Source organism: Dasypus novemcinctus, chromosome 24 (assembly GCF_030445035.2).
Source record: "Dasypus novemcinctus isolate mDasNov1 chromosome 24, mDasNov1.1.hap2, whole genome shotgun sequence".
Taxonomy (NCBI): domain Eukaryota; kingdom Metazoa; phylum Chordata; class Mammalia; order Cingulata; family Dasypodidae; genus Dasypus; species Dasypus novemcinctus.
Genome location: NC_080696.1, coordinates 65,966,590 through 65,983,920, shown reverse-complemented (window position 1 = coordinate 65,983,920; position 17,331 = coordinate 65,966,590). Strand labels below are relative to the sequence as shown.

Sequence of the window (17,331 nt, the reverse complement as noted above, 5' to 3'; positions counted from 1 at the left end):
ATGTATTGAAATACATCACTCATACATAAACATACATAAACAATAAGTGTGTAATAGTTGTGAACTTACAAAACATACTTATATAACATCGAAAAAACATATATAACATATCATCCTACCACCAATAACTTGCATTATTTTCAAACCTTTTTAATGATTAAAGAGCATTGTCAAAGTATTATTACTAAACAAAGTACTTTGCCCCTAACCAATCCTATTATTATCTTTATATCATATATATATGAACATACATAAACAATTAAATGTATAGTAAAGTTGTGAACCCACAAAGGAAACATGCGTGACATCGTACAGGGGTCCCATACATCAACCTTCCACCAATACCCTGCATTGTTATGAGACGTCTGTTACAAACTATGAAAGAACACTGTCAAAATCTTTTTGCTAATCATAGTCCTTAGCTTATATTTGGTGTATTTTCCCCCCAACCCACCCTATCAATGTCCTATTAATTTTTTTTTTAAAGATTTATTTATTTCTCTCCCCTCCCCCCCCACCCCGGTTGTCTGTTCTCTGTGTCTATTTGCTGCATCTTCTTTGTCCGCTTCTGTTGTCAGCGGCACGGGAATCTGTGTTTCTTTTTGTTGCGTCATCTTGTTGTGTCAGCTCTCCGTGTGTGCGGTGCCATTCCTGGGCAGGCTGCACTTTCTTTCATGCTGGGCGGCTCTCCTTACGGGCGCACTCCTTGTGCGTGGGGCTCCCCTACGCGGGGGACACCCCTGTGTGGCACAGCACTCCTTGCATGCATCAGCACTGCGCATGGGCCAGCTCCACACCGGTCAAGGAGGTCCGGGGTTGGAACCGCAGACCTCCCATATGGTAGACAGAAGCCCTATCCACTGGGCCACGTCCACCGCCTCCTATTAAGTTTTAATGTAACAATCTCTTTAATATAAAAATTATAACGGGATCAGTATAACAGAGATTGGCTCAGAACAAGGGGCCAGAAAGGAGCTGGAAGGAGCAGCCAGGGTCCCTGGGGCTGGCGCACAGCCCCTCCCCTGCCCCGCGCCCAGGGCTGGGACCCGCGTGCCCTGGGGAGGGGCAGCCGTGAGTCACCGGCTAGAGAAGCCCACCCTCCGGGGTCCAGCAGGGAGCCAGCCACAGGGTGGCGTCCGGCCGGGACCTGCTGCAGCGCCGTCGAGGGGCTGCCCGGGGCACTGCCAGCCACTGGGGCTCGCGGAGCCGGGCAGCAGGAAGCCGCCGGCCGCAGGACCCTGGGGAGAGGGGCACACCGGCCCCTGGGAGACACCCCCTGAGCCCCAGCACCCACCCTTGCCAATGGAGCCACATGACCAGCCCCGCCCGGTCGCCACGAGCAGCCGCGAGCGCGGGACGTGGGGGCAGTAAGCTGGGAACCGACTCCTGCCCGCCGCTCCCTGCCCGCCTTGCCCCCCAGGGCCGGGCCCCCCTCGCCGCCCTGCCCGGGGCGCTTCCCAGCTGCGCTCGCTCACGCCGCCCTTCAGGAGCCCCGAGATGGACCAGAGGGGCCCTCGTTTTAGAGGAAGAAACCGGAGCTCGGGCAGGTTAGAGGGCTCGGCCCGGGGGGCCTGGCTGGGACCCACACTCAGGCCCCGGCTTCAGACCCGGGACGGGGGGCACATGACCCCCCGGGGGGCTCCCGTGTGCAGGGCCCTCCGACCACTCCCCAGGCCCCCTCGCCCCTGTGGCTCAAGCCCCCACCCTCCTGGCGGCCCATCTTCCTTCCAGGCCTGGGAGGGGCCTTGAAGGCTGAGCAGAATTGGAAGGACAGAGGGAATGGGGCAGACAGAAGGGGGCTCTGTGGGGGCAGGAGGGGAAGGGGCTGAGCGGGGGCCGCCCAGGGGGCCCGGGGCCACAGCCAGGCCTGGCCTCGGCCAGCTCTCAGGGCCTCCACTGTCCCCCGGTCCGCACCGAGGGCCAGGTCCCTGCTCCCCCGTCCCCAGCACCTGGCGCAGAAGGTGCACTGGCGGCCGGCTGGCGGCACCTGCTGAGCACGCCCTGCAGCCTCGCCGTGCGGGAGGGGTGCCGCCATCCCAACAGCTCCCCGGGAGGTCCCACCGGTCAGCGAGGAACGGGAGCCCCCCAGCTCCTCAGGGTGCTTTCTCCACGGCTACCTGCAGAGAGCCGTGCACCCCAAGGCAGCACCCGGGCCTGGCGCCAGGCCAGAGGAGGCCAGAGGAGGCCAGGCCGGGCAGGCTGGAGGCCGGGCTGCAGGGAAGTGCGGGCTCTGCCGGCTGGAGGCCCAGAACTGCCCCGGCCAGGCTGTCGCCGGGCAAGCACCTTCCCCCAGGACCCTCTGTGTCTTCTTCAGCCAGGGACACCTCAGGCCATCCCGGGAGCTGAGAGGCTCCTTGAGGGCACACACTTTGCCACCTGTAGCAATGCCCAGGTCAGAGGCTATCTAGAGGGGCCTTCAGTCCCCAGCCCCCCACACACCTTCCTCCCACTCACAAATGCAGGAGGAAGCGCCACCTGGGGGCCGGCCCCGCGGGCCTCGCCGACCCCACCCCAAGTCCAGAGCCGAAGAAGTTTGACTCGGCCGAGGCTGACCCGCCGTAGCCCAGTAAGAGTGTCGGGGACCGGCGCCCCGCGGCCGCACCTTCCGCCGCCGGGACTCGAACCCGCGGGGCCGCCCCCTGCTCGCAGCAGCCCAGGCTCCGCGGGGCGGGGGAGGAGGGGCGGTGCGCGCGAGCTCGGCGGCTCCGGCCTGGCCAATGGGCGGGCTTGGCGGCGGCTCATTTGCATGGCGGCGCGCCGCGGCCAATGGGCGACGGGCGCGGGCGCGTGCGCGGGCGGCGGCGCGGGCGGCGGCGGCGGCGGGCTCAGTCGGAGAATGGCCGCGGCCGCGGCGGGTGGGGCCCCGGGCCCGGCTCCCGGCGCGACCCCCAGCCCCGGGCCCGCCGCGCCGCCGCCGCCCGCCGCCCCCGGCCCTGGCCCCGGGCCCGCCGCCGCCCGCGCGCTGCGGAGGCGCGGGGACTCGCGGCGCCGCCAGGCCGCGCTCTTCTTCCTCAACAACATCTCGCTGGACGGGCGGCCCCCGAGCCTGGGCCCGAGCGGAGAGAAGCCGCCGCCGCCGCCCGCCGAGGCCCGCGAGCCGCCCGCGCCGCCGCCGCCGCCGCCGCCGCCCGCCGGGCCCGACCCCGGGCTGCCCGGCCCCGCGGGCAGGCCCCCCGGCGCCCCCCAGGCCCTGCTCAGCCCCTCGCAGGCGCCCGCCGGCCTCGCCCTGGACGTGCAGCGCCAGAGGTGAGCCCGGCCACCGTGTGGGGGCCCCGCGGGTCCTCCCGCCGGCGGGGTCGGCCCCCTGGGTGGGAGGACAGGGCCCCCAGGCCGGATCCCCCCAGGCCTGTCCTCTGCTGTGTCCGCGGGACGCTGGCCGCCCCTTGCTGGGACCCGGGCCCCCCCAGCCACACAGCCCTGACCTCTCTCCCCGGGGCCCCCACACCAGGCCAGCCGCGGTCCCACCGCCTCCGCTGACCCCCGGGCCCGCCGGTCTGCATTACTCCCAATGCCCTGACCTCTGGAGCCCCCCCAGACTGTCCCCCTGTTCCCCCTGCCCGGCCCAGAGACCCTCCTGTAGCCCCCCAGAGTTCCGCAGCGTTCACTGCCCTCTGGCGCTGGCCTCCAGGTGACCCTCCTGGGCCCTGGGGACCACCCTCCAGCCCCACCCTGGGGAGTGACCGGCTTCCGGGCGGGGACGCTTGGCCCTGGCTGCCGTCCTCTCTCTGGGGCGGCCCCAGGGAGTCTGGGGTGGGGGAGAGGACGTCGTAAAGGACAATGTAGAGGACGACGGTCCAGCACGGGTGAGGCGAGGCAGGTGCCATCCCCGAGTCTCGATGCAGCCGCCGTCCCCTACCAAGTCACCACAGCCGCACTGGCCAGCTCCGTGGCCTGGCCCTCAGGCCGTCCAATGGGAGGGGGTCTTCTGAGGGCCTCTGGTGGTTTGCCAAGCTCTTGAACCATTTAGCGGCCAAGGCTAAGCCCGTGCCCGTTGCCCTCAACTTGCCGCACAACCAGACCTTCACCTTGGGGGAGGAAGCGGCTGCCCCGGCAGGCCGTGCACCTGCTCGCTCCTCCTGCGGCCGGCAGGCTGGCAGGGGTCAGGTCTGTCCGCGTGTGCGGTCACCGGGCACACATGCGCTCAGCCTGCTGGCCTTGTCCTTGGGAAGCAGGAGAGGAGGGATTGCTCGTCCGAGGGGACGGAATGAGAAGAGCCTCTTGGCTGGGCAGAGATGCGCTGTTCCGGCAGAGCCCTGGGCCCTGCCCATCCTGGGCCGGCAGTCCCACGGAGGCCGCGGTCACTGCTGCAGCCAGCCCTTGGCCCCGAGGAGGCTGCACCTGGGGTGCTCTTTGTGTGAGGATTCCGGGGTCCCCGGGGCTTCAAGACCGGGCCCGAGCCATCCCTGACCGTCCTGTTGTTGGATGTGGAGCTGCCCTCTTCTGCTTGGCTTGTTTGAGTGCTCAGGTTGGAGCAGTGACACCAGGCCACTGTCCATCAACGTGGAGCAGTGACACCAGGCCACTGTCCATCAGCGGGCCCATGGGCCCCTGTTGCCACTGGCCTGGAAGCTTGCCCCGCCCCTGCGAGCCCATGTTCTGGTGGTCGAGGGTCTCGGGGCCTGGCTCTGGGCGGTGCTGGGGACAGGTCAACTCTGTGGCCGAGGGCTGCCCACGGCCCACGCCCCCCCAGCTCTAACTGCTCGCCCACCCGCATCCACGTCCACCACCCCTCGCCTCGCCTGGCCGTGCCTGCACGCGCTCCCGCCTGCCCCCTCCCACTGGGTCTGCAGCGCCCGTTCCAGCGTCCTTCCTCACCCTTTCGGGGCCACGCCTGCCCAAGGCGGACTCCCGCTCTCCTGACCTTGGGCCTGGGGGTCCTGGCCTCCCCTGACAGGCAGGTCCCCAGGGTGAGGGCTGTCCCTTTCCCTCTGGGCTCCCCAGCAGAAGCCGCAGGGGGGGCTATAGCTCGGTGAGGGAGGGGCAGCTGGGCCTCGAGAGCGCCAGGATCTGGTTTTTAAGGAAACAGGAGTCACCCCAGATGCCCAGACCGGGCCGGGAGGGTTAAAGCCCAGCTCTGCGGCAGCCCTGTGTTCGAATCCTGAGCCTGTGATCACAAGCAGGTGAATTCACCTCTCAACGCGCCACCGCCTCTGAGATGGCGTCAGGGTCACGTGAACCCGCGAGGGCCACTCTGAGGGCCAGGTGTGTGAAAGCGTGGGCCGGGCACGTGGCGCTAGAACAAGGGACGCCAAGATGGTGACCACACAGCCGCGCGGGAGCACGCGTCTCCGTCTCCTGGGAAAGTTTGTATCTCAGCTTGTCTCGGTGTGGGACATCTGTTTTTCGGGTAAGCCAACGAGCCACTGCAGTTTTTATTTTCCTCACAGGACTTCTAACGTCAGCGTTTATTTCTACTTTTAACATGGCGATGGCTCTCGGAGGCTCCCACGTGGCCCAGAACAAGGGGTGGGTGCTGCTTTGTGCAGGCGTGCTGCATCCCTTCTACCTGGGAGGTGCTGCGTTGTGCAGCAGGCCTGCACGGGGCAGGGCCCCTCCGTAGGGACGGCAGCAGGTGCAGGGCTGCACGGGCAGGCGTGGGCGCAGCGCCAGCGGGGTGCAGAGCTGGTTCCGAGACGCCTCCGGCGTCGGCTGCAGGAGCTGCTGGCTCTAGGCGCCTGTCGAGTTCAACTCGCTTTCGTCTATCTAGCAGCTCTGGGCTGGAAAAGCAGTGAGGTGGGAGCCTGGAGGCCCTGGACCACCCCCCGCCTGGGGTGGCTGGATTTGGGGATTGGCCCTGCCTGGAGCGGCTCAGAGCTGGGGCCCAGGACCCCTTGTGCCGCGGGCATGTCGAGGCGCATCGGGGGCAGACGCGACACCTGGGGCTGGCACCATTTGCAAGGCTATTTCCCCCACCCGTGCTGCTCAGGGGTGCCGATGGGGACGTGGTTTCGGGGAGCAGCCCTGCTCCAGTCTCCCCGGGGCTGCTTCACCCACAAAGTGGGCAGTTCTGACGCTGGAAACACATCTCGTGGGGCCCTCCTCCCCTCCCCGCCGCGCAGTCCTCAGGAGGCACTGGTGGCCGCAGCAGGAGTGGCTTCCGTGCTCTGAAGGGGGCATTTCCAACGGTGAGTCGGTGACGTGGGCGCAGTGTGACGCCATGATGGCCGGTGGCCACCTCGCCCTGGAGACCGCTGTGACTTAGAGCAGAGGTGCTCCCGGGACCCTGGCATGGCGTGCGCTGGCACCGGCGTCAAGGAGCAGGTGTTCGTCTGTGTTTCGCGTGTGGGAGCTGAGACCGCACAGCCCAGGGGCGGTGCTCGCGTGGCTTTTAGCCTTGTGGATCGGAGTCGTGGGAGTCCACGGTGAGGGGTGTGGCGCGCAGCTCGATGGACCGTGTGTGGACACGGCGCCCCTGCCGCTTCCAGCCCCGACGACCCCGGTGTGTCCCCTAGCGAGGTTCGCCTGGGTGCGGGCTGCTCGCGAGCGGAGCCTCTTCTCTGGCTGCGCCCGTCCTGCGCGGACCGCGGGCACTTTGCTGCGCATGTGTGGGTCATGGCGTGGGTCTCTCTGGGTCTGCACTCTCGGGGGTCCTGCGGTGGAGCTGGGTCAGGACTGCTGTCACCGGGTGGCGTGTCCACAGGCAGGGAAGTCAGGCGAGCGACGCCACAGGGAGCAGCCAGGCGGTGGCAGGCAGTGGAACCCAGAGGGGAGAACATCACCAGGGGCATTGCCATGTGGGGGCAAAGCCAGGAAACCCCAAAATCGCCGGGACACCCGGAGCGCATGCCCGGGGGAAGGCAGCTCCTGCCCCTGGCGCTGGGAGCCACCGTGGCCCATTAGGCCAGCTTGTTGGGCGGGCTCTGGCCCCTGCTGGCCTAACTGGAAAAATAAGATAAAAAGCAAACCCCCCTCCCTCCCTGCCCGCCCCCCCCGCCCTCCTCTCTCCCCCTCTGCTCAGGGTGCTCGTGCCTTAATGCTCTCTCAAGCACAGCCTTGTACCTTCTGGGGCCACCCCGTAACCGTCTTTGTAGCAGTCACCCGAACGTCCTTGACCAACTTCAGTATTGCCTCTGACCCTAAGGATTTCTCGAAACAAAGTGGCCACAGAAGCGCAGTTCCCCACCTCCCCGGCGTCCTGGACCTTGGCTCCCCCGTGCCCCCTCCCTGCCCATTGGCGGCTGGCAGGATTCCCGTGGAAGGGAGAAAAGCCAAGAGCCCTGGCCTCCCGTGCTTGGCTGGCACACCGCTCAGCGTCGGGTGCCGCAATCAGATTGTCAGTCCCGGATCCAAACCCAAAACCCACGGCCTGGGATGGAGAACGGTTCGGAGAAGAGCCCCCTGCGAGGCTGGACCGGGGCGGAGCTGCCAGGCGGGGGCAGCGCGCCCCATCGCCGGAGCCCGCTGGGCGGCCTTGCCAGCTGCAGAGCAGCTCTGGCTGTTTTCCCACCTGAGCACGGGACCTCCGGCCACCCTGAGGGTCACGGGGGTTGCGTTTACCCACGATGCACGCGGGGGCAGGAGGCCGAGGAAGCCGCAGAGGCAGCGGCCTGGGAAGCCAACCGGGCGCAGGGCAAAGCGGGCAGACGAACGCACGTGCGTTCCGGGGGGCTGGCCCTCCCTGGGGATGCCTGTGGAGCCCCCGTCCCACAGCCCTGCAGCCCTGCAGCCCTGCAGCCCTGCAGCCCTGCCTCGCCTCCCCTCCTCTGCCGTGCTGCCCCCAACCCCTTCCTTCTAGACAGGGCCCAGGCCCAGCACACAGGTCCAGCTCCCCGGCCGTGCCTGACACCTGCCCACCTCCGTAGCCTGGCCCGGCGGGTCCTGCCTCCCCCACCGACATCCTCTCGTTTCCCGGCTCCCCCCCGCCCCCCGTCCTTGCTCAGAGAGCCCCAGGCTGAGTGTGGCCTGGACCCTGCCCCCTGTTGTCGGCCTGGGGGCCCTGCCCGCTCCCTCGGGCTCTCCCGGCCTGCGCCCCCGGCCCTTCTCGGCTGCAGCCCTGCGGTCTGCACTGGCCAGAGGCCATGGGCCGGCCGATGGCACCTTCCTGGGTCTGCCGCTCAGTTCCTTATGGGCTCTTTTCAATGAGCTCCTGTCGCTTTCATCGTTTCAAAATCTTAAACCACTCTTGTGAGTGAAAGGAGAGCCTGGCCTTGGGCGTTGGGGCGGGCGGTCCTAGACCTGCCAGCGGCGCCGCCCGGGCCGGATGCGGCCGCCCCGTGCCCCCGTGAGACAGCGTGAGAGGGCGTCGCCGTCACATCCTGAGCTGCTGAGCGTTTGCACGAGGTGGGGGCTGTGATAGGCTCTGCCACGGCAGCACCTGGGTGCCCACGGCTCCGCACAGGCGACACCGGGCCTTGTGGAGGCACACGGCGCGGGGGACAGCACAGGGCCTGGGGCCTGACGCACGGGGTGTGAGGCTTGGGGTTTTGTGGCGGGTGGCTCTGGGTCTGACTAGGCTCCCCCAGCCTCAGCAGCCAGCCTGCTCCCACCAAGCCCTGGGGCTGGGGAGCATGGCGTGGACAAGTGGCACGGTGGCACAGGCAGCGCACTCCTCTGGCTCGGCCATGCGGGCCAGCTCCCCGGGCTGCAGCGGCCTCTGGTCAGTGACGGGCTTGGCGTGGCAGGTGCCTGCTCTGCAGAGCGAGGCCAGGAGGGCCAGAGGGCTCCTAGAGGGCTCCACCAGTCCCCGAACACGAGTGGGGCCGTCCCGTAGCCTGTCTCTGCTCCACCTGCTGTGGCCTCCGGCCCCTCTGCCCCGGCTCCCTGAGGGGCAGCAGGGCAGAGAGCAGCGCCCACATCCGAGGACAGACCGAGACCAGCCACCCGGCCGCCACCTCCCATCGCGTGACCCAGAGGTGCTTGTGCAGAACCGGGGCCTGGAGTGGCCCTTTGTGGCCCCCACGAGCCCAGCCCGGGCCCATCGCCCACCAGGCTGGAGCAGGACAGGCCGGGCAGAGCCCTTGACCTCGAGCGCGCTTGGCTCAGGCCACAGGCGGGCAGGCTCCCTCGGGGCGGGGGCCGTGGAGCATGCGCGGCCTTGCCCCCGCCTGGGCCGCTGAGCCGCTCTCCTGTCGCTGTGCCTCTGCAGAAGGCGCGTCGCCTCCCAGCGCTGCTCCCTAGAGTTTCTGGAAGATGTGGTGGGATGTGCCTCGGCGCCCAGGTACCCTCCCCGCCCTCGCCCCGAGGCCCCACGCGCGGCTGCCGCGGGCCCGGAGGGAGGCAGGTGCTCTGGCCTCGTGTCTTGCAGAACCAAGCTCGCGCCCGGGTCCCCCCGCCACAAGGGCCTGAAGAAGACGCACTTCATCAAGAACATGCGGCAGTACGACACGAGAAACAGCAGGTGCGGGGTCCCTGCCCCCCGGGGGGCCCGGAAGGGAGAGTCTGCATCCATCACCAGGGCCTCCCCAGCGTGGTGGGCAAAGTCCTCGTCTTGCCCGCCCCTCCCTGGGATCCTGGAACCTTCCTCAGAGCTGGGGGGGGAGGTTTGACACGTGAAGAGTAGGTCTAACGGTGGAGTTAGTCCAGGACGCGGTGGCTTGGCTTTACTAGGCAGGCACAGCAGGGTGGTCCAATTGGAAACTGAAATCAGGCTGCCCAAAATTGGGGTGCAGGGTGGCAGCCAGGGCGCAGGCATGACCCCAGGGCTTGGGGCAGCTTGCACGGTGTGTGCAGGGGATGAGGGCCGGGCTGCCAGGCAGGGTCTGCTCCAGCCACCTGTTCCCTCCCTCCCCAGGCCGCTAGCCTGACCCACACGGTCCCCAGAAAGCGCCACGTTCCCCGCTCCCAGCCCTCGCCCGTGGCCTGTGGGGCGAGCGCTGTGAGCTTCCCAGGAGGGGCTGTAGCGCGGGCAGGTGCTTTTCCACCCAAGTCCACACTGCCACGCCTGGCGGGCCCGGCTGGACGCCGAGGCGCTGTGGCTGGCCCCCACCCCGCTCCAGGGCGGTCCGGAGCCGCGGGCCCAGCCTGACACTGCGCAGAGGAGCGCGGCTCCCTGTTCCTTGTGGACCCAGCTCAGGCCCAGGCCAGGGCTGCCAGAGCCGCAACGCAGCAAGCGGCCGCAGCAGCACCTCTGGCTCTGCCCGAGGGCCCAGGCCCGGCTCTCCGGCACAGCTTAGGGCTGCTGCTCCGCTCGGCTCCGGGTGGTCACAGGAGCTGCTCTCGGCCTCCCCGCCGCACCCCCTTCTGCCTCGGGGAGGATCAGGAAGCGGCTCAGAGGCGGACGGCTCCTGGTCGGCCGGCAGCCCTCTGCCCTCATCCTCGTTACCAAAGCCCAATGTTCACGGGTGGACGGAGGCCCGTGCCACGGGGCCTGCAACTGGTTGAGCGTGGGGCTCCCCCCAGCCAGCCCTGACAGCCCCTCTCCGCACAGGATCGTGCTCATCTGTGCCAAGCGGTCCCTGTGCGCAGCCTTCTCGGTCCTGCCCTATGGGGAAGGCCTGCGGATCAGGTGAGGGCCGGCCCGGGAGTGGGGCTGCGTCTCGGCCAGGTGGCCCTGAACGAGGCCGGCTGCACACGCTGCTGCACAGCACGGGGGGACCGCAGCTGCGCAGGGCAGGGGTGGGACCCTGCGCTGCCGGCAGCACCGATAGCCCTCCCGTCCCGCGCATTGCAGCGACCTGCGGATAGACAGCCAGAAGCAGAGGCACCCGTCCGGCGGCGTCTCCGTGTCTTCCGAGATGGTCTTCGAGCTGGAGGGCGTCGAGCTAGGAGCGGACGGAAAGGTAAGGGACGCTCGGCAGGCTGCTGCTGCGGCACGGGGTGGGGGGTGGGGGACAGGGCTGCGGCTGTCGCGGCGGCAGACACGTTTGTTCTTGAGATGCGGGGTGTGGCCACCCGGCTGGGACGGGCTCCCGGGGGCCCTGGAGGCCGTGCCCCTGCAGCTGGCCATAGCGTGAGCTGCCTGCGGCTGCCCGGCCCCCTCCTCGATGCGAGATGCGGGCCTCAGGGACCCCCGTGGGGGTGGGCTTCAGATGAAGGGGAGGCATCGCTGTGCTGCAGATCCCGCATAAGGGGTGGTGGTGGTGGCGTTCTGGAACATTCTTGATACGTGGGAATGCTAACCTCAAGCGAGGGAGCAGCGTCCAGCTCGAGGGCTGCCCTGGAGAGTTTGTGGATCGTCCTTTGCTCTAAGGGGCGGGCGCCTCCGGCGGTGCCTTCGGAAGCAGGGAGAGAAGCGGAGCCCGCCGCGCCCCTGGTCTCGGGTTGCCGAGCCCTGACGCACTTCCTTCTCTAGGTCGTGTCTTACGCACAGTTCCTGTACCCCACCAACGCCCTGGGCGCCCACCGGAGTGACAGCCACGGCCCGGCTCCCCCGCCTCGGTCCAGCGCCCCCCGGGCTCTGCCGGGGCCCAGACACAAAGCTGTCCCCTCCAAGTCGGCACCAGCTGGCACGGAGCTAGGTAGCCCGCCCTCCGTCGGCCCCGTGTCTGGGGAGGGAGACGACCCACCAGGCAGGCAGCCCCGGGCCTCTCCGTGTGCCGAGGGCCGCCTGCCCTCGGCTGCCTTGCCTGCGGCCTTGGTTCTCTGACAAGCTGTGGGGGTTGGGTGGCCCCGGCCCCACCGTCCGTGCCGGGCTCAGTGCGGGCTCTGCCTCCAGGCACGGACCCGGGCGACGCCCTGGAGTACAACCCCAACCTCCTGGACGACCCGCGGTGGCCCTGCGGCAAGCACAAGCGCGTGCTCATCTTCGCCTCGTACATGGTGAGCCCCGGGCGCGGGGGGGCGGGCCCTGGAGCCGGGAGCCCGCAGCGGCTGGGGCTGGCTTCGGCCACCACGGGGAGCTTCTGAAAGCCGCTTCGGGCAGGGCTCCCGGCCAGACTCGTCTGCCACGGGTGCAGCGAGGTTCCTGGCTGCAGGCTGGGGGGAGGTCGGCCCCCGCCAGGGCAACAGGACGGATGGATGGGCGGGGCTGTGCGCGGAGCCGGGCGCCACGTCCTGCCTCCACCGCAGACCACGGTCATCGAGTACGTGAAGCCCTCGGACCTCAAGAAGGACATGAACGAGACCTTCCGGGAGAAGTTCCCGCACATCAGGCTGACGCTGAGCAAGATCAGGAGGTGAGGCGCGCCCCGCGCTCGGCACGCGGGCTCTGGCCCCTGCCCGGGCCTGCGCGGCGGCTCTCGCCCCGGGCTGCAGGCTGCGGAGCCGCGCCCCCTCCTCGCACGCCCAGTGGTCGGCGAGCGGACGTGGGCTCTACGCCTGCCGCGTCCCACTGCTCGCCGCACCCTCGCGGGGCTCTCCGGCCCCCACCGCCTCGTCCCCACAGTCCCCACCGGGCCTTTGTGCAGCCTGGCGGGCAGGGCCTTCCCACGGGCGGCCATTGAGTTTGGTGTAGAGCAGGGTGGTCCTCGCTGAGGCTGACCGCCTCACCTGCCTGGCCCCCGCCCACGTCTGCAGGTGCTGCGCGCGTGGCAGCCTCGGAGGCAGCGTGGCCCCCGTTAGTAGCCGAGGGGAGAGGCGCTGCCGGGGCGCTGTCCCAGCCCCTGGGCCAGCGGCCAGGCTGGCCCTCTCGCACCCAGCTCCTGCCCTGTCGGGTCCAGGGCGCGGTGCGCGCACCTCCCTTTGGGACCGGGATGCGCGGGGCAGGACCTTCCTTCTCGGTCGTGGCCCACAGGTGCCCCCCGAGGGGCGGTGGGGACTGAGAGGCGCAGTTCCCCATGTCCCCGGAGGAGCAGCACCTCTCCTCAGCCCCGAGGCCACCTGGCCTGGCAGCAGCCCGAGATCAGGGCTGGCTCGGGGATGGGGGACGGCGGCTCCTCAGCCGCACCCCAGCCTCCGCCTCCACCCTCAGTTTAAAGCGGGAGATGCGGAACCTCTCGGAAGAGTGCAGCCTGGAGCCCGTGACGGTGTCGATGGCCTACGTGTACTTCGAGAAGCTCGTTCTGCAAGGCAAGCTCAACAAGCAGAACCGCAAGCTGTGCGCGGGCGCGTGCGTGCTGCTCGCCGCCAAGATCAGCAGTGACCTCCGGAAGAACGAAGTGAAGCAGCTCATCGACGTGAGTGTGCCCCGCTCGGGCCTCGCCCGGGCCTCGGCGCTGCGGGTCAGCGCTCGCCCAGCCACGCCGACAGCTTGAGGAGCGGCCGGGGGTGGGGGGGCGGAGGCTGCCCCTCATGGCGGGGCCCATCTCGCGGTGCAGGCGGCGCTGGCGCCCATCTCGAGCCCCGGTGAGACCCGTCCCGGTCAGCCTCGTTTCTCTTCTCCACTGCAGAAGTTAGAAGAAAGGTTCCGGTTCAACAGACGAGACCTCATCGGGTTTGAGTTCACGGTGCTGGTGGCCTTGGAGCTTGCGCTGTACCTGCCCGAGAGCCAAGTGCTGCCGCATTACCGACGCCTCACCCAGCAGTTCTAGCCCAAGCGGGGCCGTCGCGCTGAGCAGGCCTTCAGTGGTGCCTGCAGCCCGCGCAGCTGCCTGGCGCAGGGGAGGCAGGTGACGTGTGCTGGCACAGACGGGGGCGCCCACAGCACCTAGGCTTAGGCCAGCGTCGCCTCCATCCCACTGGCCCTCATTTCTCCCCCCACCCGGCACACAAACCCTGCCCCTTCCGGGCTGCCGAAGCCCTTGTTTCTTTCCGCTCTTTGCGGCCTTGAACTCAAGCCGGTCCCTTCCAGAGCACATCCCGCCTCCAGCGGCCACTCGAGCCGTTCCTGTGGACTCTCAGGTCGCCCAGATGGGGGTTTCTGTTGTTCTCTGTCTGGCGTGTCTGAGCCGGACTGTGGCACCAGCACCTCTCGTTCACGCCGCAGAGTAGCGGGCTCTGACTGTACCGCACGTTCCCCGCCCTGGTGTCCGCCTCGCCCTCGGCAAACCTTCGCGGCCCCTGCGGCGGCACCTCGGCGGAGCTCGGGTGTCCAGAGCGTACTGAGCTGAGGCGGCTGAAGCGAAACCTGTTTAAGCTTCCTGCTCGGACAGTTCGGGTTTGGGGATAGGGAAGCTCAGCCTTGGGGTCTGTCCCTGGGGTCAGCTGCTCCAGGCTTCCTCCCCGAAGCAGAGCCCCTCCAGGAGGGTCTCCCGCACACCCCTCAGCAGCGCTCCAGCAGCAGCAGGCAGGGCCCGCTGTCAGGTAACACCCCGGGACCAGGCCTCCCGTGGTCTCTAACCCTGTTACTTGCTCCTGACTTGCGTTCTTCCGAGCCTCGTGTCACTGTGAGATCCCCAATGGCCACGTGTGCCACAGGACTCAGCGGCATGGGCCCCAGGCCCTACGCAAGTGCCCCCCCAGCCTGGAATGTTCTGGGCCTGTAGGAACACTAACCGCGCATTCTTAGCTCTTCATTCCTTGAAGCAATACCGGGCCTGTTTATCATCTGGGATCCAGTCCTGTGGGTTTTTGAAGGAGCGAGAACAGACGTGAGGCCTGCTGAGGTTATGACCTCAGACTGTACTGGACCAGCGGTGGGGACTGCACTCGTCACGGGCCCCAGGCCACCCTGGCACCACGCGGGCCTCAGCAGCCCGGCTGTTTCCGTGCAGGGCTGTGCCCCACGCGTCAGGCCTGTCCTCAGCTCTTTCCAGGTGGTCTGTCCTCCTTTGGGTGACCCCGCTGAGCGTGATCCACTCCTGCTGGCTGCCCCACCCAAAACTGAAGAGCCGAGGCCTGTCCCTGCTGGCCACAGCCCCTTATCTCCTGGAACTCCTTTAATCCCTAACCTGCCTGCCTGGGCCACACCCTGCCGCTGCCCTGGGCTGGGATGTTTGCAGCCCTGAGACCAGCTGGCAGTTCAGCGTCCACTCATCAGCTTCCCATAGGCCTGCTCCCAGCCACCTGGCCACCCCAAGAGCCAGCAAAGGGCAGGACACTAAAGGGAGGCTAGCGGAAGACCAAACAAGTAGTCAGTGTTCATCGTGGGGTACAGCTGCCCCTGCCAAGGACACAGCCCTGGAGCCCGTGCCCACATGGGGACTCCACCAGAAAGCTGCTAGCCATGGGACTTCCGGCCTAGTCCCAAGGACCCTCTGGGAGGCCACCTGTCGTGCCACCAAAATAGCATCTCGAGGATGCTTCTGTTATAAGCACTGGAAGAGGCTGATCTCCAAGCTGCTCGTCCGGTTTACAGCTGACCCTGGAGGCACAGTCTCCTTGGTAATTCAGACTTTAAAAGCAGAACAGCTGACAAGCTGTCACTTGATTCGTGGGTTTACATAGCTTAAGTTGTTTACCAAACTGGTCTGACCTCCTGAAGTCCCTCCCCTCAGTGTTGCTGCAGTAATGCCAGGGGCAGCCACCGTGTGGTACCAAGCAGTTACTTCAAGACCAGTGTTCAAACCAAAACGAAGCCCCAAACACAGCTGGGATGTTGTGCTGGGCACGGCGCTTCCCTCCAGCACGCCGGCCCGCACTGGCATCCACGTGCAGACTGAACCACAGAATGTCTTAGTCATTGGATGGATGTGATTTGTGCTTTAAAGTAAAGCTCAGTTTTGTAACACAGAGTAGTGTTTTCTTTCAGCTAACTGGGTAGTGCCCTGCCGGCACCTGGTCAACCATTGAGAGCACAATGTCAGCCCATTCCAAGTCCAAAGCAGCACGTCTCACAGGCACAAAATGAACTCACACAGATGGCTTTTTACTCTTTATTTATGACAAGTGTTCCACACCCATGGCTCTTGTCAGAAGTTCCTAGAGTAAAGAGAAGACCAGTGTTAAAAATCACATATCTGGAGAAATCTTAGGCCTCTGCACCCAAACAGGACTGACTCCTCCTTACTTTGAGACAATGCTGTCGGCTTTGGCCAGTCGGAGAATGGAGTCATCTGATTCACCCTTCAAAGAAAGAAAAAAGCACATTCAAAATTTTTCCACTATAACTGCCTCAAATCGCAGGCACGATGGGAATGGCACATTCTAGCTGGCAGTGCGCGAGCTTAGCCTCAGGTCTCCTGCACGGCAGTGAACGGGAGTCAGCAAAGGCAGGGCCTGCGTGTGGGGACACCTCACAGCTGCGCTTTCCTGGGTCCCGGAGCTGGGAGAGGCTTCAAGCAGCAGGGCAGGGGTCCAAGGAAGCACCCAGGACGGGCCCAGCAGCCCGCGCAGCCCCGGGCTCCAGGCTCTCCTGCCAACAGGGTGGGTGGAGACGTGGTGGGGAAGGCGGGGCTGGGGTGAGAGCTGGGCCTGCAGTGGGCAGGGCCCGGGAAGCACTCACCATCCTGCGAATGGCCCCGCAGATGGCGAAGGTTTTAAACTGGCCGTTGAACCTGCCTGTGACCTTGTCCACCTACGGAGAATGAGGGATCCCGAGGTGAGGCTTACCCAGAGGGACTTCAGCGCTAAACCCAGTGCGTGGAAGCCAGCCCCCAAACAGCCCCCCAACTGGTTCTGCCCGGTGGGCCCGGCCCTCGCACGTGGCCCCCACACCCTGACCTTCCCGCGGCCAGGCAGGGCCCCCCGCGGCTCACCTCGGCCACGTTCATCTGGATGGACGCGTGGTCCTTGGCGCCGATAATGCGGTTGCTGGCGGAGCTGCGGGGAGGGCTCGGTGAGCGCGGCCGGGGATGGGGTGGGACGGGGCGGGGGTCGCGCGAGGGGAGACGCGCGGGGGGCGCTCACCACTTCCGCGGCACGTAGAGGTCCACGAACTCGCCAGCGTCGTTCTGCATGTCGAGGCCGCGCCTGCGGGGCAGCCCGGGCCTGTGAGACCGCGCCAGCCGCGCCGCGCCCCGCGTGCCCGCCTCACCCCGTCCCGGGGCCTGCCCCGGCCTTGGTCCCGACCCGGCCCCGGCCCCGACCCGGCCCCGGCCCGAGCCCGGAGCCCGGACGCGCGGCCCACCTGCTGCCACCACGACGAGCGCGCGAGAGAAAGAAAGCGCCCCTGCCCCCGGCAGCAATAGTGGAGGGCGGGGCGGGGCCTCGGCAAGTGCTTCCGGTTCGCGGCGGGCCGCAATGCGCCTGCGCAGAGAGGACGCGTGCGCAGTGCGCCCCACCCGGCCCCCGCGAGCCTCTCTGCTCCGGCACGAGGCTCGGGATGCGGCTGCTCCCGACGCGGAGCGGGAGGCGTCGGGGTGCAACCCGCGCCCGAGGGCCCCGGGACAGCCCCCGCCGGAAATAACAGCTGATGGCCACACTGCCCTTTGCCTTACCAAACCCATCCAAGTCTTGGCACAGTGCCACTCTGTAAAGGACTCTCCCATAACTGGCTTTTCTGCCTCCCCATGCCCATCTGTTTGTAGTTAAACATTCGTTTGTGCAACTCTTCGAAGTCATCCCCAGGTAGACTGAGCTCCCTGGGGCTGGCGCCAGGTCTATGTCTTCTCATCTCCGCGGCTCCTGTCCCTAGCATTGCACACAGTAGATGCACAAGGCTCACAAGTGTCCGGTCAATGTGCAAACAGGCCTTTT

At 67.0% G+C, this 17,331-nt stretch overlaps 2 protein-coding genes across 2 annotated transcripts; one reads left to right on the top strand and one right to left on the bottom strand.

Moving 5' to 3' along the window:
- Window positions 1-2,836: 2,836 nt before the first annotated feature.
- Window positions 2,837-15,426, top strand: CABLES2 (Cdk5 and Abl enzyme substrate 2). The gene is made up of 10 exons (XM_058287292.1): window positions 2,837-3,246; window positions 9,086-9,157; window positions 9,245-9,337; window positions 10,367-10,444; window positions 10,610-10,718; window positions 11,231-11,396; window positions 11,594-11,697; window positions 11,947-12,053; window positions 12,788-12,992; window positions 13,206-15,426. Exons 1-10 carry the CDS (start codon window positions 2,837-2,839, stop codon window positions 13,344-13,346), a joined length of 1,485 nt encoding a protein of 494 aa, XP_058143275.1. The 3' UTR covers window positions 13,347-15,426.
- Window positions 15,427-15,555: 129 nt separating this feature from the next.
- RPS21 (ribosomal protein S21) lies at window positions 15,556-16,857 on the bottom strand. The gene is made up of 6 exons (XM_004456826.3): window positions 16,763-16,857; window positions 16,543-16,605; window positions 16,392-16,455; window positions 16,139-16,210; window positions 15,704-15,759; window positions 15,556-15,615 (listed from the first exon to the last, which is right to left on the bottom strand). The coding sequence occupies exons 2-6, from the start codon at window positions 16,590-16,592 to the stop codon at window positions 15,606-15,608; spliced, it is 252 nt and encodes an 83-aa protein (XP_004456883.2). The 5' UTR covers window positions 16,593-16,605; window positions 16,763-16,857; the 3' UTR covers window positions 15,556-15,605.
- Window positions 16,858-17,331: the final 474 nt, after the last annotated feature.